Source organism: Diuraphis noxia, unplaced genomic scaffold (assembly GCF_037042655.1).
Source record: "Diuraphis noxia isolate RWA-SAM2 unplaced genomic scaffold, SU_Dnox_SAM2 contig0001, whole genome shotgun sequence".
NCBI lineage: Eukaryota > Metazoa > Arthropoda > Insecta > Hemiptera > Aphididae > Diuraphis > Diuraphis noxia.
The window spans coordinates 63,272,242-63,295,453 of record NW_028301711.1 but is presented as its reverse complement, the minus strand read 5'-3'; the positions used below and the strand labels follow the sequence as shown (position 1 = coordinate 63,295,453).

At 41.8% G+C, this 23,212-nt stretch overlaps 4 protein-coding genes across 4 annotated transcripts; all 4 read left to right on the top strand.

Annotated features, from left to right (window-relative positions):
* Window positions 1-4,724: 4,724 nt before the first annotated feature.
* On the top strand, window positions 4,725-8,216 carry LOC149061232 (uncharacterized). The gene has a single exon (XM_089230891.1). The coding sequence runs from the start codon at window positions 4,725-4,727 to the stop codon at window positions 8,214-8,216; it is 3,492 nt and encodes a 1,163-aa protein (XP_089087017.1).
* A 194-nt stretch (window positions 8,217-8,410) lies between these two features.
* On the top strand, window positions 8,411-9,550 carry LOC149061231 (uncharacterized). Its single transcript, XM_089230890.1, has one exon. It carries the CDS (start codon window positions 8,411-8,413, stop codon window positions 9,548-9,550), a length of 1,140 nt encoding a protein of 379 aa, XP_089087016.1.
* A 4,997-nt stretch (window positions 9,551-14,547) lies between these two features.
* On the top strand, window positions 14,548-18,039 carry LOC149061230 (uncharacterized). The gene has a single exon (XM_089230889.1). It carries the CDS (start codon window positions 14,548-14,550, stop codon window positions 18,037-18,039), a length of 3,492 nt encoding a protein of 1,163 aa, XP_089087015.1.
* Window positions 18,040-18,233: 194 nt separating this feature from the next.
* On the top strand, window positions 18,234-19,373 carry LOC149061229 (uncharacterized). Its single transcript, XM_089230888.1, has one exon. The coding sequence runs from the start codon at window positions 18,234-18,236 to the stop codon at window positions 19,371-19,373; it is 1,140 nt and encodes a 379-aa protein (XP_089087014.1).
* Window positions 19,374-23,212: the final 3,839 nt, after the last annotated feature.

The following is a 23,212-nucleotide window of genomic DNA, read 5'->3' as shown; positions in this document are numbered from 1 at the left end:
TGGTTGTTGTCAAAGACAACTTGGCACCACCATTGCAATGGAAGTTGGGGCGGGTGGTCGAACTCTTACCAGGAGACGATGGGGTTGTCCGTGTAGTAGTCCGTCTTTTAACTCCAGGGGGGGAGTTGGTTCGTCCAGTAGTTAAATTGGTATTATTACCCACTGAAACGGATTCCTCTGCATAAGGGTGTTATTTTTTTTGTAACATATTGTATTATAAGCTAAATTTAATCTTGCTCGAACATATATTATTATTCTTCTTTTTTTCTTTTTTTTTTTTTTTTGTATCTTTAGGAGAATTTAAGTTGGAATTAAGATTGTTTTAGATGATACACGATAGAATTGAAGAGATTATGGTAGTTTAGCTTGTTGGACCCCCATTGCAGGAAGTCTAACCGCCAGATAAATTTTTAAAACTGACGACTGATTAATAAAATATAATAGGTTTATGGATTAGTCCAGATAAGAGAAGTGGACGCCTCAAAGGAGGCACGAGTGTATATACCGAATATGTGTTGGTCCTCGATGTCATAGCCTCCATGCGCTTGACGCATTTCGTTACAAGCGTAAGAGAATGACAAAAGAGCGTCAGACATGTTGTTGATAAGTTTGGTTTCGACCGTAGGTATAGGTGTGGATATACCACGATTCATTTCATTCTGCCGGTCTTTATAAGAAAGGGCTGAAACCAAAGCGCGTAGTCTAGTAGAATTGTACGAATGGTCAAGGTCCACGAAGATAGCCTGATCAGGGAAGCGTGTATTAACGTCGAAAGGTGGGGGACAGACCATGTCCTCCAACGAAGTCAACGCGGCGTCACGATTGGCCTGAACCACCATATTCTTAAAGGCCATAGACCTCAGAGTGGCTTTAAAGGTCCTAATTTCCACCCAACCGTGGGCCTCGAAATCCAGAAGCTGAGTAGTCCACCCGTACGGCATCTTATTTTGTGCTCTTCAACGGTCTAGGCTTGGGCAACTGTTCTTTAGAGAGAGCTCTGGTGATGATATGGGGCCGAGGTCGAGGAGACAATTCCGTGGAGGAGATGATCTCAATGGAGGAAGATTGACTATCGGTATGTTTTAACGGTGGGAAAGTGTCGAAATAAGTGGTAGACGTGTCTTTGTGCTCACACGCCGGTTGCTGTACTATGAGACACAAACCACGAAAACGGGCTGTGCTAATCGAGCGATGTGAGTTAACAAGAGACACGCGACCACGAGGAATAGGTCTAGACAATCTGTGCGCAGACATATGTGTTATTATAGGTGACGGGAAACGGAAGATGTAGTATAAGTAACTTTTAAATTTAATGAGATTAATAAACATACAAAACTATCGTGCATCATTAAAGTAAATGAAATTGATAATAATAATATTCATAAAAAAGGGGGCCATATGGGCATTATGGATGTGGAAACAAATAAAATAAAAATTTAACATTAGCAAACGCAAATGATTGCATTAAATAAATGGCTCTACTCGAGCAAATTCAAACAAAACATAATTATATTTTAAACATGATAATATAGTTGAGATAAACAAATGGAATAAAATAATCACGTAATAATAATGATAAGTCAAAGAATCGCTTAGTCAAACGAGAGTGAATCATACGACATGCGTAGAACACCCTTAATATGTACAAGAGCACCAGCTGGTAAGTCAAAGTTAAGCGTGGACGAGTTAGAACGGGTGGTGGCATTAGTACGGTCCCCAAGCAGTGTGATGTCGTAGGCGTAGTCAGTAAAGTTAAAAACGAAACTGACGGGGAGGGATGATGCCATGAAATCTTCGAGATACGTAAAACGTCTCTCAATCAACGGGTGAGCGTTCCAGCAGTTGGCGTACCAACGCGGGCCGCCGAAGCGACACCCGAGCTTGTGAAGCCGAGGAACCTCACACTGATGCGCATACTTATAAGCCCACTTGTTCGTACAATCGCACATACAGGTAATAGTGACGTTGAGATAATCATGGTCCATAAAACCCGTGACGCAGTCGTTTTGAAACTCAGATGTCGCATAAGAGTAAGTAGGGTTACAATTGGCGCCTTCGGGTGCAATGCCAGGTCTGGTGTTAAGGGTCTGATTGACTGCCACTTTTAGCGCACCAGTGAATAACACCATCGCAGTGACTAAGTAGAAGACAATAGACACAACGAGGACGGTGAGCAAACACAAAGCGCAAGTCAATGGAGTCATAATGTCGGTTTAAATATCGTCAATTTCAATCTGACACGATTGATCGTCGTAGGATCGCCAACTGAGGTCAAAGTGGTTTTCGAAATTAGTCCTGTCGAAGATACGCTCGCCCGCGTGAGTATTTAACTGTGTGAGGGATGTTAACCTTATTAACGTCGCAACAGCGTGGGAATATTGATCGGGATCGTAATAGCGTCCTAGGAGTCTTAGCAGGTCATTAAGAGCCAAACGAAAATCCTGGTCATCGACGTTGAAATAAAGCTCTCCACTAGGAAACCTGCCGTTCCTAAGTGTAACAGAGGCGTCCAAAAGAATCTGGACGTCGTTAGCGACAGCAGCGGAGCCAAAGATGGTATTGGGGTCACGAACGAGAATAGTTGCGACAAATCTTGTTATTTGAGTATATTTAATTATGTGTATGGTATTTACTATATAACGCGCGGATGTAGGAAAGTACATATATCCCAAATCAATTTGGGTTTGATAGAGTAATTTCTTCAGATTTTCATAGATGGAATGCGCAACGTCATATGAACTAGAAGCAATGGCATACGTAGTCTCAGCGATACTATAAATTGAATATGCATATGAGACTAAATCTGCCATAGGTAGGGAACGGAAACTCCAGGGGGGGAGTTGGTTCGTCCAGTAGTTAAATTGGTATTATTACCCACTGAAACGGATTCCTCTGCATAAGGGTGTTATTTTTTTTGTAACATATTGTATTATAAGCTAAATTTAATCTTGCTCGAACATATATTATTATTCTTCTTTTTTTTTTTTTTTATTTGTACTAATTTAATAGTAATTGGGGTGCCCAAACTCAGTAATCTCTGTTATACCACGTCCAGCTTTGGGAACAAGGTAATACATTTATAAGGTTAAACCAATTCATTAGGACCGTGACTAGGCAAGTGTACTAGGAAGGTTTTTTGATTCATGCTAATTAATTTGTTAACTTGTATATGATTTTTATGTTCATTATTATATGACTTGTTATGTTAAGGTTTATATGATATGTTATGTTAGTTATTTGTTTGTTAAAAAAAAAAATATGTCAACGGTTGGTTTGGTTCTAACTGAATTTTGTAAACTTGTCACCACTGGTGACATCCACACGTCTACCCTAATTGGAGTCAACGCACATGAACAAGTATCATCAGCTTTTCAACTCTTGTAAGACGACTCTTCCAAGGGGGGAGTATGTTCGAGCATGCTGCAGCCACTGCGTTGCCATTGGCACCCCTGAACACCGGCACTAGCAGCCCTACATCATTGCTGTCGTCCGACCTGATAAGCGCTTCTGTTTTGTTCGGCGAAGCGACCGTGTGTGTGTCAGCTCGTTGTTGTGGTATCTATATTCCATATATTTTGGCGTCGTTTGCCATTTTTTGCGCCGTGTGCATCGTTCGTCGTGTCGCCATATTGTTCACGGTGACCGTGTCGACGTGTGTGGAAAGAAGTCCCATTGCGGTCCTTTATTGCTTTCCCGTGTATCCGTCTGGGTTACGGCGATTCTTTGTGTCCAGTGTGCCACGTGGTGTGTCTCGTCACCATCAAGTACTGCGTCGTCTGTCGTGCCGCCATTTTGCCCATTACCACCGGTCTGCGTTGTTGCATCAAGTCAACGTGTGCAAGCGGCGTCCTGTGTGTTGTGCCGAACAGCCAAGTCAGTGGCTGATTCGTGGGTTGTAACTGGTGGTGCAGGTCGTAAATATTGTTTTGGTCTTTTATATTATTAGTAATAACTAACCTTATCAACCGGCAATAAGTTGTTGCACATTGTTACGTGCATATTAGCATTCATATATTATAATGTATATATATAGTTATATTTTAATCGCCGTATATTGTATATTCAATTTAACAAAGTATTTTAATTATTATAATTTGCAAATTACGATACAATCGGCAGTTTTTTTTTCCTTTTCATTGTTAACCCAACACAATATCATCCTTTATGATCCAAGCACTCTAGCCTAGTCATTTTCCGTTTAGCAAAGTAGTTAAAATTATATATATAATTTTATCTTTATACAGTGTCAAGGTAACAACCGTAAATAAGGATTGCCTTGATCCAACATTTTGGTAGCAGAGCGTGGTTAAACGGAGATTTGGGTTGTGGGCTTCTCTTGTTAGTCATAATTAATTGTTTATTTTTTTGTTATATATATATATATGGTGATATAATATAATATGATTACTTGTGCCTATGTTTATGATTTTTGTATCATATTATAATATAAAATATTATAATATTATTGTACGGTACTTGGTACTGTTGATACTATTACCTTATGGCTGTTGTTTTGCATTTTGTTTGGTATAGTTATTTTTTTTTGTTAAGGTAAGGTACTTAAGGTTTTTGTGGTATTTGCAAAAAGAGTTAAGTTTGTTAGTAATCACATTATAGTTGATGAGTATACACGGGTATACCATTTAATAGTATATAATTATTTCTTTGTTGAAATTTGATTTCCATTTTGGTCCGGTTTTTTCTTTTTCAATTATTGATCAATTATGGCGGGTGGCAATCAAGTTGATGACCCGAGTCGCATTAAGCGTGCCCGAATACATGCCGAAATGAAAAGAAATAATGTGGTTACTAATATTAAAAATTTATTTGAAATTTCTAGCACTATTGTTACCTCTCCAGACCTTGTTCCTAAGTTCTTAAGACTTGCTCGTGATACAGAGAATTTATGGACTCAATTTAACGTTGAAAATGATTCCCTGCTAGATGCTTTAATTGACCTGGATAAAGTAGGTGAGTTTGACACTAGCGTTGAACCGTCAGTTAGAGATATGATTGCCGCCATCCATGTAGCGGTCGATCAATGTGATAACCGTACGATTTTAAGTTCAAAGTCTGCCACTATGTCTGATTGTAATGTACCATGCACAGTTAATTCACAGTCTCAACCGGTCGACGGTATGAACGTTCAGACCCCGCAGGCCCCAATTTCTGTTGCTACTCCGGACACGTCACCCTTAATGCCAGATGCTTATGGTGCTCGGTTGCCTAAAATTCCGTTACCTTCCTTTGATGGAACAATTCACAATTGGCCAGTATTCAGGGATCGTTATTCTGTTTTAGTGGGCAACAATACTAGGTTATCTGATATTGAGAAATATTATTATCTATTAAATTGTATACAGGGAAGTGCGGCTGAAGCGATAAAGGGTATTTCGGTCTCAGGTGACATGTATGGTCTAGCCTGGTCTACGTTAGTTCAAAGATTTGATAAACCACGGCAGCTTGCAACGGCATTGGTTGAACAATTATTAAGTGCCCCAGTCACCGATAAGGAAACATTAGCTACGCTGTCGTCTTTTTTGGTTAAGTTTGATGAAGCTAGTGCTAGTCTGTTTGCGTTAAATATTCCCGATTTGTCTGCTTTCATCTTATTCGTCATGGCGTCTCGGTGCTTACCACTTTATTGTAGGAAATTATTTGAGGCAGACAATCATTCTGAATACCCTACCATATATCAACTTTTGGCTTTTGTCAAGTCTCGTGTGCAGGTTCTTGAAAATTCTGAATTTTCCTTGGGCGTATCAGTTAAGTCCGGTCATCAGCAGGGAGGCAAATCAAGTAAAACCTCTCGGGTGGCATTAGTTGGAGTAGATGCACCGCAGCCGAAAGAAAAGCTTAGATGTCTGTATTGTCAGGGTACAAACCACACTATCACTAAGTGTTTTAAATTCAAACGTCTATCGGGTAAAGATCGACGCGACGCAGTGCGTAAATTTCGTTTGTGTTTTTCTTGTTTTTCGGCAAGTCATATCGTGTCACAGTGTACCGTTACTAAGCCATGCGCCAAGTGTGACGATAAGCATCATTCTCTGTTATATATTTCAGCTCTTACGTCAAATTCTACCGAGAATGTTTATCCGGCTCCGAGTAATGGTGCCAACGCCATGACCAGCGTAGTATCGGATAGGAACGTGATGTTAGGGACAGCACTGGTTCATATTCGTAGTCATTTAGGTCCAATGTGCTCCGTGCGCGCTTTGATTGATGGTGGTTCCCAAATCTCGGCTCTGACTTCTAGTTGTGTGACCCGCCTCGGGCTGAAAATTGATAAGTGGACCGCGGCTGTCACTGGTATTTCAGGTATTGAAGTACCACGAGTACTTGGGCAGGTTAGATGTGTGATGACACCCAGATATGATGAATCCCTACAAATACCCATGACAGCTTGGGTGTTGAATAGTATTACCAATTCGATACCAACTCGTCCTATGTCTGCTAGTATTAAGGAGCGTTATTCCCATTTTGCCATGGCCGACCCTAACTTTGATCAGCCCGGGCCAATTGACCTTTTGATAGGAGCTGACTTATATCCCTCTGTGATGGAAGGAGGCAAAGTGGTGATTGATGATGCACTTCCAGCGGCTTTTAACACGGTGTTCGGATGGATAATCGTAGGATCCGTTTCTCCTTCAACCGGTCGCGATCCATTGTGTGGTTTGGTTTCATTGACCGTTTCGTTGGAAAACACGTTAGCTAAATTCTGGCAGGTGGAAGAACCCGATTCCGCCCCCACCGAGTTCACAGAACAAGGACAGTGTGAGGTAATTTTTCGTGATCAGATGTCGCGTCTAGAAGACGGCCGATTTTCCGTACCTTTGCCCTTTCGGTTTCCGTTGACTCCCGACGTATTCGAGGGATCTCGTCAACTTGCGATAAAACGATTTTTGAACCTTGAAGCAAAATTGCGGAGTAACCCAGCTTTGTATGAATCCTATCGTAATTTTATGCAAGAATACTTGAACTTGGGTCACATGTCCGTAGCAACTCGTCCCGGATTGTATTTCATACCGCATCATGCCGTCCTAAAGGATTCTGCGGAGACATCTAAGGTTCGAGTAGTATTTGACGCATCGGCCTCGTGTTATTCTGGTCGATCATTGAATGATTGTTTGCATACTGGTGTGAAATTACAACGTGACATTGTTGACATTTTGCTCCGTTTTCGCACCTTTCGTTTTGTTTTTACCACGGACGTGTGTAAAATGTATCGCCAAATCTTGATAAACGACAAATTTCGACCGTATCAACATATTTTTTGGCGAACTTCCAATACCGATGAATTAGTGGAATATGAACTAAATACGGTCACTTATGGGGTAAATTGTGCACCATTCTTAGCCTTACGGGTAATCAAATATATTGCCGAGAATGATTGCGACGACGATCTTGTTGTGAGAGATGCACTACAATTGCAGACGTATGTAGATGACATTTTTATGGGTGCTGACACTGTCGGTGAGTTGCTGCAGGCACAATCGTCATTATTGAAAATCTTAGGGCAGGCTGGTTTCCAGTTAAAAAAGTGGTTAAGTAATTCCGATAGGGTCCTGGCCAATATTTCTCCCGAAGATAGGTTGGTTGAATCAATCCCTATGGATTCTGTCGATGAGAATATTCCCAAGGTATTAGGTATGCAATGGAAACCACGAGGAGACGTATTTAATTATACCATCAAATTGAAGGCTCGGCCCGTTTCAACGAAGAGAAGTGTGCTGTCTGTAATTGCGCGATTGTTTGATCCGCTTGGTTTTTTATGCCCGGTCATTTTTTTTGCTAAGCATTTAATGCAACGTATTTGGGTATCTAAGGTGTCTTGGGATGAACCGTTGCCAAATGATATTGAAGTGGAATGGAATAAATTCTTGGATGAGTTACCTTCATTGTCTGCCATTTCGATCCCCAGATTTTGTCAAACTTTTCCAAGCCTATCATGTCAGTTATGTGGTTTCTGTGATGCTTCAACGAGGGGATACGCAGCATTAGTGTATTTGCGGGTGTCGGACCATATGTCGAATAGCCAAGTATTCCTGTTGTGTGCAAAAACCAAACTGGCTCCTATTAAATCACTATCAATTCCTCGATTAGAATTGTGTGGGGCATTGTTGCTTGCCCGCTTGATGAATCGAGTTTACAGTGTTCTCAGTTCCAGATTAAATATTGATGGCATTTTCGCTTGGTCAGATTCTCCTCCGTAGCGTTAGCATGGATTATTAATACTCAACTCGAATTTAAGGTATTCGTTTCAAATCGCGTTAATCAAATCCGTCAACTCATCCCTCTTTGTCATTGGGCTCATATAAGCACTCAAAACAATCCCGCTGATTGCGCCTCTAGAGGTGTGTCTCCGTCGGTGCTAATCGATTTGAAATTATACTGGTATGGTCCTAAAATGTTGACGCAGCCACCAACGACGTGGGTGTCTCATATTCCATCTCTTGAGTCCGATGGTATACCTGAGGTTAGACAGGCTGTTCTCGTGGTCGGGGCGCCAAACGCCGAGCCTGAATGGTTTAATAGATACTCGTCTCTTGATCATTTGTTAGTCATTGTTTCGTGGATACGTCGATTTATTAAGCTATGTCGGCCGCGGCTTTTTACTAGATATACGAGTCCCTATCCTACTCGATCTGAATTAAATGAGTCTTTGATGGTTCTCGCTCGAGTCTCACAATGCGTCCATCTGTCTCAGTTGCGTCGTGAATTGGCTATGTCATCCCAAATTTCGAAACCGTGGGTACATCTCTGTCCTTTCGTTGATGAACAGGGTCTGGTACGGGCCGGTGGTCGGTTATCTAACGCCAACATCCCAGACGACCAGAAACATCCGATACTTTTGTCTCGTCATTCCCATTTGTCCCTATTACTTGTGCACCGTTTGCATAAGGTCCTATGTCATGCAGGCCCAAGGGTTATTACTGCGGTAGTGTCCCGACAGTTTTGGATCGTGGCTGTGCGCCGGTTGATAAGGCACGTTATCGTAAAGTGTGTAATTTGCGTCCGGTTTTCAGCTCGAAACCCTTATCCGGTTATGGCTGATTTGCCCCCGTGTCGAGTCCAGCAATGTCGTCCATTTACAAAAGTAGGTATCGATTATGCTGGCCCGTTAACAATGAAAGAAGTCAGTCTTCGTAAACCTAGACAATACAAGGTTTATATTGCAGTTTTTATATGTATGTCTGTTAAGTGCGTCCATTTGGAGCCCGTACTTGATTTGACTACCGAAGCTTTTCTTGCAGCCTTCGATAGATTTGTTTCTAGGCGGGGGTTGCCCTCGGACGTATACTCTGATTGTGGGACTAATTTCGTCGGCGCCGCTCGCCAATTACGTTCGCTGGTCAACCACGAAAGTGGGCAACCCCGATTAATTAAGTCGTTTAGTTGCAATTGGCATTTTAACCCTCCCAGTGCGCCTCACTTCGGGGGTATCTGGGAGGCTGCAGTGAAGTCCGCTAAATCTCTGTTGATTCGCACTATTGGGACTCATGTAACGACTTTGGAAGAATTCCTAACTATTTTGACGCGCGTGTAATCGGTTTTAAATTCGCGTCCGCTGACACCGCTAACGTCAGATCCAACTGATTTAGATTGCCTTACCCCTGGGCACTTCCTGATTGGCCAGCCGTTGTGCGCTGTTCCTACTCTTGATGTGATCAACATCCCTATTTCTCGTCTGTCCAGGTGGAAAATGTTGCATCAGCTTTTCCAATTATTCTGGCGTCGTTGGTCGAGTGAGTATCTCAATCTCCTGCAGGCACGGCCCAAATGGACCTCTAACACGTCGAAAGTGTTGTGCGTCAACGACATGGTTGTTGTCAAAGACAACTTGGCACCACCATTGCAATGGAAGTTGGGGCGGGTGGTCGAACTCTTACCAGGAGACGATGGGGTTGTCCGTGTAGTCCGTCTTTTAACTCCAGGGGGGGAGTTGGTTCGTCCAGTAGTTAAATTGGTATTATTACCCACTGAAACGGATTCCTCTGCATAAGGGTGTTATTTTTTTTGTAACATATTGTATTATAAGCTAAATTTAATCTTGCTCGAACATATATTATTATTCTTCTTTTTTTCTTTTTTTTTTTTTTTGTATCTTTAGGAGAATTTAAGTTGGAATTAAGATTGTTTTAGATGATACACGATAGAATTGAAGAGATTATGGTAGTTTAGCTTGTTGGACCCCCATTGCAGGAAGTCTAACCGCCAGATAAATTTTTAAAACTGACGACTGATTAATAAAATATAATAGGTTTATGGATTAGTCCAGATAAGAGAAGTGGACGCCTCAAAGGAGGCACGAGTGTATATACCGAATATGTGTTGGTCCTCGATGTCATAGCCTCCATGCGCTTGACGCATTTCGTTACAAGCGTAAGAGAATGACAAAAGAGCGTCAGACATGTTGTTGATAAGTTTGGTTTCGACCGTAGGTATAGGTGTGGATATACCACGATTCATTTCATTCTGCCGGTCTTTATAAGAAAGGGCTGAAACCAAAGCGCGTAGTCTAGTAGAATTGTACGAATGGTCAAGGTCCACGAAGATAGCCTGATCAGGGAAGCGTGTATTAACGTCGAAAGGTGGGGGACAGACCATGTCCTCCAACGAAGTCAACGCGGCGTCACGATTGGCCTGAACCACCATATTCTTAAAGGCCATAGACCTCAGAGTGGCTTTAAAGGTCCTAATTTCCACCCAACCGTGGGCCTCGAAATCCAGAAGCTGAGTAGTCCACCCGTACGGCATCTTATTTTGTGCTCTTCAACGGTCTAGGCTTGGGCAACTGTTCTTTAGAGAGAGCTCTGGTGATGATATGGGGCCGAGGTCGAGGAGACAATTCCGTGGAGGAGATGATCTCAATGGAGGAAGATTGACTATCGGTATGTTTTAACGGTGGGAAAGTGTCGAAATAAGTGGTAGACGTGTCTTTGTGCTCACACGCCGGTTGCTGTACTATGAGACACAAACCACGAAAACGGGCTGTGCTAATCGAGCGATGTGAGTTAACAAGAGACACGCGACCACGAGGAATAGGTCTAGACAATCTGTGCGCAGACATATGTGTTATTATAGGTGACGGGAAACGGAAGATGTAGTATAAGTAACTTTTAAATTTAATGAGATTAATAAACATACAAAACTATCGTGCATCATTAAAGTAAATGAAATTGATAATAATAATATTCATAAAAAAGGGGGCCATATGGGCATTATGGATGTGGAAACAAATAAAATAAAAATTTAACATTAGCAAACGCAAATGATTGCATTAAATAAATGGCTCTACTCGAGCAAATTCAAACAAAACATAATTATATTTTAAACATGATAATATAGTTGAGATAAACAAATGGAATAAAATAATCACGTAATAATAATGATAAGTCAAAGAATCGCTTAGTCAAACGAGAGTGAATCATACGACATGCGTAGAACACCCTTAATATGTACAAGAGCACCAGCTGGTAAGTCAAAGTTAAGCGTGGACGAGTTAGAACGGGTGGTGGCATTAGTACGGTCCCCAAGCAGTGTGATGTCGTAGGCGTAGTCAGTAAAGTTAAAAACGAAACTGACGGGGAGGGATGATGCCATGAAATCTTCGAGATACGTAAAACGTCTCTCAATCAACGGGTGAGCGTTCCAGCAGTTGGCGTACCAACGCGGGCCGCCGAAGCGACACCCGAGCTTGTGAAGCCGAGGAACCTCACACTGATGCGCATACTTATAAGCCCACTTGTTCGTACAATCGCACATACAGGTAATAGTGACGTTGAGATAATCATGGTCCATAAAACCCGTGACGCAGTCGTTTTGAAACTCAGATGTCGCATAAGAGTAAGTAGGGTTACAATTGGCGCCTTCGGGTGCAATGCCAGGTCTGGTGTTAAGGGTCTGATTGACTGCCACTTTTAGCGCACCAGTGAATAACACCATCGCAGTGACTAAGTAGAAGACAATAGACACAACGAGGACGGTGAGCAAACACAAAGCGCAAGTCAATGGAGTCATAATGTCGGTTTAAATATCGTCAATTTCAATCTGACACGATTGATCGTCGTAGGATCGCCAACTGAGGTCAAAGTGGTTTTCGAAATTAGTCCTGTCGAAGATACGCTCGCCCGCGTGAGTATTTAACTGTGTGAGGGATGTTAACCTTATTAACGTCGCAACAGCGTGGGAATATTGATCGGGATCGTAATAGCGTCCTAGGAGTCTTAGCAGGTCATTAAGAGCCAAACGAAAATCCTGGTCATCGACGTTGAAATAAAGCTCTCCACTAGGAAACCTGCCGTTCCTAAGTGTAACAGAGGCGTCCAAAAGAATCTGGACGTCGTTAGCGACAGCAGCGGAGCCAAAGATGGTATTGGGGCCACGAACGAGAATAGTTGCGACAAATCTTGTTATTTGAGTATATTTAATTATGTGTATGGTATTTACTATATAACGCGCGGATGTAGGAAAGTACATATATCCCAAATCAATTTGGGTTTGATAGAGTAATTTCTTCAGATTTTCATAGATGGAATGCGCAACGTCATATGAACTAGAAGCAATGGCATACGTAGTCTCAGCGATACTATAAATTGAATATGCATATGAGACTAAATCTGCCATAGGTAGGGAACGGAAACTCCAGGGGGGGAGTTGGTTCGTCCAGTAGTTAAATTGGTATTATTACCCACTGAAACGGATTCCTCTGCATAAGGGTGTTATTTTTTTTGTAACATATTGTATTATAAGCTAAATTTAATCTTGCTCGAACATATATTATTATTCTTCTTTTTTTTTTTTTTTTATTTGTACTAATTTAATAGTAATTGGGGTGCCCAAACTCAGTAATCTCTGTTATACCACGTCCAGCTTTGGGAACAAGGTAATACATTTATAAGGTTAAACCAATTCATTAGGACCGTGACTAGGCAAGTGTACTAGGAAGGTTTTTTGATTCATGCTAATTAATTTGTTAACTTGTATATGATTTTTATGTTCATTATTATATGACTTGTTATGTTAAGGTTTATATGATATGTTATGTTAGTTATTTGTTTGTTAAAAAAAAAAATATGTCAACGGTTGGTTTGGTTCTAACTGAATTTTGTAAACTTGTCACCACTGGTGACATCCACACGTCTACCCTAATTGGAGTCAACGCACATGAACAAGTATCATCAGCTTTTCAACTCTTGTAAGACGACTCTTCCAAGGGGGGAGTATGTTCGAGCATGCTGCAGCCACTGCGTTGCCATTGGCACCCCTGAACACCGGCACTAGCAGCCCTACATCATTGCTGTCGTCCGACCTGATAAGCGCTTCTGTTTTGTTCGGCGAAGCGACCGTGTGTGTGTCAGCTCGTTGTTGTGGTATCTATATTCCATATATTTTGGCGTCGTTTGCCATTTTTTGCGCCGTGTGCATCGTTCGTCGTGTCGCCATATTGTTCACGGTGACCGTGTCGACGTGTGTGGAAAGAAGTCCCATTGCGGTCCTTTATTGCTTTCCCGTGTATCCGTCTGGGTTACGGCGATTCTTTGTGTCCAGTGTGCCACGTGGTGTGTCTCGTCACCATCAAGTACTGCGTCGTCTGTCGTGCCGCCATTTTGCCCATTACCACCGGTCTGCGTTGTTGCATCAAGTCAACGTGTGCAAGCGGCGTCCTGTGTGTTGTGCCGAACAGCCAAGTCAGTGGCTGATTCGTGGGTTGTAACTGGTGGTGCAGGTCGTAAATATTGTTTTGGTCTTTTATATTATTAGTAATAACTAACCTTATCAACCGGCAATAAGTTGTTGCACATTGTTACGTGCATATTAGCATTCATATATTATAATGTATATATATAGTTATATTTTAATCGCCGTATATTGTATATTCAATTTAACAAAGTATTTTAATTATTATAATTTGCAAATTACGATACAATCGGCAGTTTTTTTTTCCTTTTCATTGTTAACCCAACACAATATCATCCTTTATGATCCAAGCACTCTAGCCTAGTCATTTTCCGTTTAGCAAAGTAGTTAAAATTATATATATAATTTTATCTTTATACAGTGTCAAGGTAACAACCGTAAATAAGGATTGCCTTGATCCAACATTTTGGTAGCAGAGCGTGGTTAAACGGAGATTTGGGTTGTGGGCTTCTCTTGTTAGTCATAATTAATTGTTTATTTTTTTGTTATATATATATATATATGGTGATATAATATAATATGATTACTTGTGCCTATGTTTATGATTTTTGTATCATATTATAATATAAAATATTATAATATTATTGTACGGTACTTGGTACTGTTGATACTATTACCTTATGGCTGTTGTTTTGCATTTTGTTTGGTATAGTTATTTTTTTTTGTTAAGGTAAGGTACTTAAGGTTTTTGTGGTATTTGCAAAAAGAGTTAAGTTTGTTAGTAATCACATTATAGTTGATGAGTATACACGGGTATACCATTTAATAGTATATAATTATTTCTTTGTTGAAATTTGATTTCCATTTTGGTCCGGTTTTTTCTTTTTCAATTATTGATCAATTATGGCGGGTGGCAATCAAGTTGATGACCCGAGTCGCATTAAGCGTGCCCGAATACATGCCGAAATGAAAAGAAATAATGTGGTTACTAATATTAAAAATTTATTTGAAATTTCTAGCACTATTGTTACCTCTCCAGACCTTGTTCCTAAGTTCTTAAGACTTGCTCGTGATACAGAGAATTTATGGACTCAATTTAACGTTGAAAATGATTCCCTGCTAGATGCTTTAATTGACCTGGATAAAGTAGGTGAGTTTGACACTAGCGTTGAACCGTCAGTTAGAGATATGATTGCCGCCATCCATGTAGCGGTCGATCAATGTGATAACCGTACGATTTTAAGTTCAAAGTCTGCCACTATGTCTGATTGTAATGTACCATGCACAGTTAATTCACAGTCTCAACCGGTCGACGGTATGAACGTTCAGACCCCGCAGGCCCCAATTTCTGTTGCTACTCCGGACACGTCACCCTTAATGCCAGATGCTTATGGTGCTCGGTTGCCTAAAATTCCGTTACCTTCCTTTGATGGAACAATTCACAATTGGCCAGTATTCAGGGATCGTTATTCTGTTTTAGTGGGCAACAATACTAGGTTATCTGATATTGAGAAATATTATTATCTATTAAATTGTATACAGGGAAGTGCGGCTGAAGCGATAAAGGGTATTTCGGTCTCAGGTGACATGTATGGTCTAGCCTGGTCTACGTTAGTTCAAAGATTTGATAAACCACGGCAGCTTGCAACGGCATTGGTTGAACAATTATTAAGTGCCCCAGTCACCGATAAGGAAACATTAGCTACGCTGTCGTCTTTTTTGGTTAAGTTTGATGAAGCTAGTGCTAGTCTGTTTGCGTTAAATATTCCCGATTTGTCTGCTTTCATCTTATTCGTCATGGCGTCTCGGTGCTTACCACTTTATTGTAGGAAATTATTTGAGGCAGACAATCATTCTGAATACCCTACCATATATCAACTTTTGGCTTTTGTCAAGTCTCGTGTGCAGGTTCTTGAAAATTCTGAATTTTCCTTGGGCGTATCAGTTAAGTCCGGTCATCAGCAGGGAGGCAAATCAAGTAAAACCTCTCGGGTGGCATTAGTTGGAGTAGATGCACCGCAGCCGAAAGAAAAGCTTAGATGTCTGTATTGTCAGGGTACAAACCACACTATCACTAAGTGTTTTAAATTCAAACGTCTATCGGGTAAAGATCGACGCGACGCAGTGCGTAAATTTCGTTTGTGTTTTTCTTGTTTTTCGGCAAGTCATATCGTGTCACAGTGTACCGTTACTAAGCCATGCGCCAAGTGTGACGATAAGCATCATTCTCTGTTATATATTTCAGCTCTTACGTCAAATTCTACCGAGAATGTTTATCCGGCTCCGAGTAATGGTGCCAACGCCATGACCAGCGTAGTATCGGATAGGAACGTGATGTTAGGGACAGCACTGGTTCATATTCGTAGTCATTTAGGTCCAATGTGCTCCGTGCGCGCTTTGATTGATGGTGGTTCCCAAATCTCGGCTCTGACTTCTAGTTGTGTGACCCGCCTCGGGCTGAAAATTGATAAGTGGACCGCGGCTGTCACTGGTATTTCAGGTATTGAAGTACCACGAGTACTTGGGCAGGTTAGATGTGTGATGACACCCAGATATGATGAATCCCTACAAATACCCATGACAGCTTGGGTGTTGAATAGTATTACCAATTCGATACCAACTCGTCCTATGTCTGCTAGTATTAAGGAGCGTTATTCCCATTTTGCCATGGCCGACCCTAACTTTGATCAGCCCGGGCCAATTGACCTTTTGATAGGAGCTGACTTATATCCCTCTGTGATGGAAGGAGGCAAAGTGGTGATTGATGATGCACTTCCAGCGGCTTTTAACACGGTGTTCGGATGGATAATCGTAGGATCCGTTTCTCCTTCAACCGGTCGCGATCCATTGTGTGGTTTGGTTTCATTGACCGTTTCGTTGGAAAACACGTTAGCTAAATTCTGGCAGGTGGAAGAACCCGATTCCGCCCCCACCGAGTTCACAGAACAAGGACAGTGTGAGGTAATTTTTCGTGATCAGATGTCGCGTCTAGAAGACGGCCGATTTTCCGTACCTTTGCCCTTTCGGTTTCCGTTGACTCCCGACGTATTCGAGGGATCTCGTCAACTTGCGATAAAACGATTTTTGAACCTTGAAGCAAAATTGCGGAGTAACCCAGCTTTGTATGAATCCTATCGTAATTTTATGCAAGAATACTTGAACTTGGGTCACATGTCCGTAGCAACTCGTCCCGGATTGTATTTCATACCGCATCATGCCGTCCTAAAGGATTCTGCGGAGACATCTAAGGTTCGAGTAGTATTTGACGCATCGGCCTCGTGTTATTCTGGTCGATCATTGAATGATTGTTTGCATACTGGTGTGAAATTACAACGTGACATTGTTGACATTTTGCTCCGTTTTCGCACCTTTCGTTTTGTTTTTACCACGGACGTGTGTAAAATGTATCGCCAAATCTTGATAAACGACAAATTTCGACCGTATCAACATATTTTTTGGCGAACTTCCAATACCGATGAATTAGTGGAATATGAACTAAATACGGTCACTTATGGGGTAAATTGTGCACCATTCTTAGCCTTACGGGTAATCAAATATATTGCCGAGAATGATTGCGACGACGATCTTGTTGTGAGAGATGCACTACAATTGCAGACGTATGTAGATGACATTTTTATGGGTGCTGACACTGTCGGTGAGTTGCTGCAGGCACAATCGTCATTATTGAAAATCTTAGGGCAGGCTGGTTTCCAGTTAAAAAAGTGGTTAAGTAATTCCGATAGGGTCCTGGCCAATATTTCTCCCGAAGATAGGTTGGTTGAATCAATCCCTATGGATTCTGTCGATGAGAATATTCCCAAGGTATTAGGTATGCAATGGAAACCACGAGGAGACGTATTTAATTATACCATCAAATTGAAGGCTCGGCCCGTTTCAACGAAGAGAAGTGTGCTGTCTGTAATTGCGCGATTGTTTGATCCGCTTGGTTTTTTATGCCCGGTCATTTTTTTTGCTAAGCATTTAATGCAACGTATTTGGGTATCTAAGGTGTCTTGGGATGAACCGTTGCCAAATGATATTGAAGTGGAATGGAATAAATTCTTGGATGAGTTACCTTCATTGTCTGCCATTTCGATCCCCAGATTTTGTCAAACTTTTCCAAGCCTATCATGTCAGTTATGTGGTTTCTGTGATGCTTCAACGAGGGGATACGCAGCATTAGTGTATTTGCGGGTGTCGGACCATATGTCGAATAGCCAAGTATTCCTGTTGTGTGCAAAAACCAAACTGGCTCCTATTAAATCACTATCAATTCCTCGATTAGAATTGTGTGGGGCATTGTTGCTTGCCCGCTTGATGAATCGAGTTTACAGTGTTCTCAGTTCCAGATTAAATATTGATGGCATTTTCGCTTGGTCAGATTCTCCTCCGTAGCGTTAGCATGGATTATTAATACTCAACTCGAATTTAAGGTATTCGTTTCAAATCGCGTTAATCAAATCCGTCAACTCATCCCTCTTTGTCATTGGGCTCATATAAGCACTCAAAACAATCCCGCTGATTGCGCCTCTAGAGGTGTGTCTCCGTCGGTGCTAATCGATTTGAAATTATACTGGTATGGTCCTAAAATGTTGACGCAGCCACCAACGACGTGGGTGTCTCATATTCCATCTCTTGAGTCCGATGGTATACCTGAGGTTAGACAGGCTGTTCTCGTGGTCGGGGCGCCAAACGCCGAGCCTGAATGGTTTAATAGATACTCGTCTCTTGATCATTTGTTAGTCATTGTTTCGTGGATACGTCGATTTATTAAGCTATGTCGGCCGCGGCTTTTTACTAGATATACGAGTCCCTATCCTACTCGATCTGAATTAAATGAGTCTTTGATGGTTCTCGCTCGAGTCTCACAATGCGTCCATCTGTCTCAGTTGCGTCGTGAATTGGCTATGTCATCCCAAATTTCGAAACCGTGGGTACATCTCTGTCCTTTCGTTGATGAACAGGGTCTGGTACGGGCCGGTGGTCGGTTATCTAACGCCAACATCCCAGACGACCAGAAACATCCGATACTTTTGTCTCGTCATTCCCATTTGTCCCTATTACTTGTGCACCGTTTGCATAAGGTCCTATGTCATGCAGGCCCAAGGGTTATTACTGCGGTAGTGTCCCGACAGTTTTGGATCGTGGCTGTGCGCCGGTTGATAAGGCACGTTATCGTAAAGTGTGTAATTTGCGTCCGGTTTTCAGCTCGAAACCCTTATCCGGTTATGGCTGATTTGCCCCCGTGTCGAGTCCAGCAATGTCGTCCATTTACAAAAGTAGGTATCGATTATGCTGGCCCGTTAACAATGAAAGAAGTCAGTCTTCGTAAACCTAGACAATACAAGGTTTATATTGCAGTTTTTATATGTATGTCTGTTAAGTGCGTCCATTTGGAGCCCGTACTTGATTTGACTACCGAAGCTTTTCTTGCAGCCTTCGATAGATTTGTTTCTAGGCGGGGGTTGCCCTCGGACGTATACTCTGATTGTGGGACTAATTTCGTCGGCGCCGCTCGCCAATTACGTTCGCTGGTCAACCACGAAAGTGGGCAACCCCGATTAATTAAGTCGTTTAGTTGCAATTGGCATTTTAACCCTCCCAGTGCGCCTCACTTCGGGGGTATCTGGGAGGCTGCAGTGAAGTCCGCTAAATCTCTGTTGATTCGCACTATTGGGACTCATGTAACGACTTTGGAAGAATTCCTAACTATTTTGACGCGCGTGTAATCGGTTTTAAATTCGCGTCCGCTGACACCGCTAACGTCAGATCCAACTGATTTAGATTGCCTTACCCCTGGGCACTTCCTGATTGGCCAGCCGTTGTGCGCTGTTCCTACTCTTGATGTGATCAACATCCCTATTTCTCGTCTGTCCAGGTGGAAAATGTTGCATCAGCTTTTCCAATTATTCTGGCGTCGTTGGTCGAGTGAGTATCTCAATCTCCTGCAGGCACGGCCCAAATGGACCTCTAACACGTCGAAAGTGTTGTGCGTCAACGACATGGTTGTTGTCAAAGACAACTTGGCACCACCATTGCAATGGAAGTTGGGGCGGGTGGTCGAACTCTTACCAGGAGACGATGGGGTTGTCCGTGTAGTAGTCCGTCTTTTAACTCCAGGGGGGGAGTTGGTTCGTCCAGTAGTTAAATTGGTATTATTACCCACTGAAACGGATTCCTCTGCATAAGGGTGTTATTTTTTTTGTAACATATTGTATTATAAGCTAAATTTAATCTTGCTCGAACATATATTATTATTCTTCTTTTTTTCTTTTTTTTTTTTTTTTGTATCTTTAGGAGAATTTAAGTTGGAATTAAGATTGTTTTAGATGATACACGATAGAATTGAAGAGATTATGGTAGTTTAGCTTGTTGGACCCCCATTGCAGGAAGTCTAACCGCCAGATAAATTTTTAAAACTGACGACTGATTAATAAAATATAATAGGTTTATGGATTAGTCCAGATAAGAGAAGTGGACGCCTCAAAGGAGGCACGAGTGTATATACCGAATATGTGTTGGTCCTCGATGTCATAGCCTCCATGCGCTTGACGCATTTCGTTACAAGCGTAAGAGAATGACAAAAGAGCGTCAGACATGTTGTTGATAAGTTTGGTTTCGACCGTAGGTATAGGTGTGGATATACCACGATTCATTTCATTCTGCCGGTCTTTATAAGAAAGGGCTGAAACCAAAGCGCGTAGTCTAGTAGAATTGTACGAATGGTCAAGGTCCACGAAGATAGCCTGATCAGGGAAGCGTGTATTAACGTCGAAAGGTGGGGGACAGACCATGTCCTCCAACGAAGTCAACGCGGCGTCACGATTGGCCTGAACCACCATATTCTTAAAGGCCATAGACCTCAGAGTGGCTTTAAAGGTCCTAATTTCCACCCAACCGTGGGCCTCGAAATCCAGAAGCTGAGTAGTCCACCCGTACGGCATCTTATTTTGTGCTCTTCAACGGTCTAGGCTTGGGCAACTGTTCTTTAGAGAGAGCTCTGGTGATGATATGGGGCCGAGGTCGAGGAGACAATTCCGTGGAGGAGATGATCTCAATGGAGGAAGATTGACTATCGGTATGTTTTAACGGTGGGAAAGTGTCGAAATAAGTGGTAGACGTGTCTTTGTGCTCACACGCCGGTTGCTGTACTATGAGACACAAACCACGAAAACGGGCTGTGCTAATCGAGCGATGTGAGTTAACAAGAGACACGCGACCACGAGGAATAGGTCTAGACAATCTGTGCGCAGACATATGTGTTATTATAGGTGACGGGAAACGGAAGATGTAGTTTAAGTAACTTTTAAATTTAATGAGATTAATAAACATACAAAACTATCGTGCATCATTAAAGTAAATGAAATTGATAATAATAATATTCATAAAAAAGGGGGCCATATGGGCATTATGGATGTGGAAACAAATAAAATAAAAATTTAACATTAGCAAACGCAAATGATTGCATTAAATAAATGGCTCTACTCGAGCAAATTCAAACAAAACATAATTATATTTTAAACATGATAATATAGTTGAGATAAACAAATGGAATAAAATAATCACGTAATAATAATGATAAGTCAAAGAATCGCTTAGTCAAACGAGAGTGAATCATACGACATGCGTAGAACACCCTTAATATGTACAAGAGCACCAGCTGGTAAGTCAAAGTTAAGCGTGGACGAGTTAGAACGGGTGGTGGCATTAGTACGGTCCCCAAGCAGTGTGATGTCGTAGGCGTAGTCAGTAAAGTTAAAAACGAAACTGACGGGGAGGGATGATGCCATGAAATCTTCGAGATACGTAAAACGTCTCTCAATCAACGGGTGAGCGTTCCAGCAGTTGGCGTACCAACGCGGGCCGCCGAAGCGACACCCGAGCTTGTGAAGCCGAGGAACCTCACACTGATGCGCATACTTATAAGCCCACTTGTTCGTACAATCGCACATACAGGTAATAGTGACGTTGAGATAATCATGGTCCATAAAACCCGTGACGCAGTCGTTTTGAAACTCAGATGTCGCATAAGAGTAAGTAGGGTTACAATTGGCGCCTTCGGGTGCAATGCCAGGTCTGGTGTTAAGGGTCTGATTGACTGCCACTTTTAGCGCACCAGTGAATAACACCATCGCAGTGACTAAGTAGAAGACAATAGACACAACGAGGACGGTGAGCAAACACAAAGCGCAAGTCAATGGAGTCATAATGTCGGTTTAAATATCGTCAATTTCAATCTGACACGATTGATCGTCGTAGGATCGCCAACTGAGGTCAAAGTGGTTTTCGAAATTAGTCCTGTCGAAGATACGCTCGCCCGCGTGAGTATTTAACTGTGTGAGGGATGTTAACCTTATTAACGTCGCAACAGCGTGGGAATATTGATCGGGATCGTAATAGCGTCCTAGGAGTCTTAGCAGGTCATTAAGAGCCAAACGAAAATCCTGGTCATCGACGTTGAAATAAAGCTCTCCACTAGGAAACCTGCCGTTCCTAAGTGTAACAGAGGCGTCCAAAAGAATCTGGACGTCGTTAGCGACAGCAGCGGAGCCAAAGATGGTATTGGGGTCACGAACGAGAATAGTTGCGACAAATCTTGTTATTTGAGTATATTTAATTATGTGTATGGTATTTACTATATAACGCGCGGATGTAGGAAAGTACATATATCCCAAATCAATTTGGGTTTGATAGAGTAATTTCTTCAGATTTTCATAGATGGAATGCGCAACGTCATATGAACTAGAAGCAATGGCATACGTAGTCTCAGCGATACTATAAATTGAATATGCATATGAGACTAAATCTGCCATAGGTAGGGAACGGAAACTCCAGGGGGGGAGTTGGTTCGTCCAGTAGTTAAATTGGTATTATTACCCACTGAAACGGATTCCTCTGCATAAGGGTGTTATTTTTTTTGTAACATATTGTATTATAAGCTAAATTTAATCTTGCTCGAACATATATTATTATTCTTCTTTTTTTTTTTTTTTATTTGTACTAATTTAATAGTAATTGGGGTGCCCAAACTCAGTAATCTCTGTTATACCACGTCCAGCTTTGGGAACAAGGTAATACATTTATAAGGTTAAACCAATTCATTAGGACCGTGACTAGGCAAGTGTACTAGGAAGGTTTTTTGATTCATGCTAATTAATTTGTTAACTTGTATATGATTTTTATGTTCATTATTATATGACTTGTTATGTTAAGGTTTATATGATATGTTATGTTAGTTATTTGTTTGTTAAAAAAAAAAATATGTCAACGGTTGGTTTGGTTCTAACTGAATTTTGTAAACTTGTCACCACTGGTGACATCCACACGTCTACCCTAATTGGAGTCAACGCACATGAACAAGTATCATCAGCTTTTCAACTCTTGTAAGACGACTCTTCCAAGGGGGGAGTATGTTCGAGCATGCTGCAGCCACTGCGTTGCCATTGGCACCCCTGAACACCGGCACTAGCAGCCCTACATCATTGCTGTCGTCCGACCTGATAAGCGCTTCTGTTTTGTTCGGCGAAGCGACCGTGTGTGTGTCAGCTCGTTGTTGTGGTATCTATAT

Coding starts and splice junctions, on each gene's coding strand:
- LOC149061231 (XM_089230890.1), top strand. CDS start 8,411: ATGTTGACGCAGCCACCAACGACGTGGGTGTCTCATATTCCATCTCTT.
- LOC149061232 (XM_089230891.1), top strand. CDS start 4,725: ATGGCGGGTGGCAATCAAGTTGATGACCCGAGTCGCATTAAGCGTGCC.
- LOC149061229 (XM_089230888.1), top strand. CDS start 18,234: ATGTTGACGCAGCCACCAACGACGTGGGTGTCTCATATTCCATCTCTT.
- LOC149061230 (XM_089230889.1), top strand. CDS start 14,548: ATGGCGGGTGGCAATCAAGTTGATGACCCGAGTCGCATTAAGCGTGCC.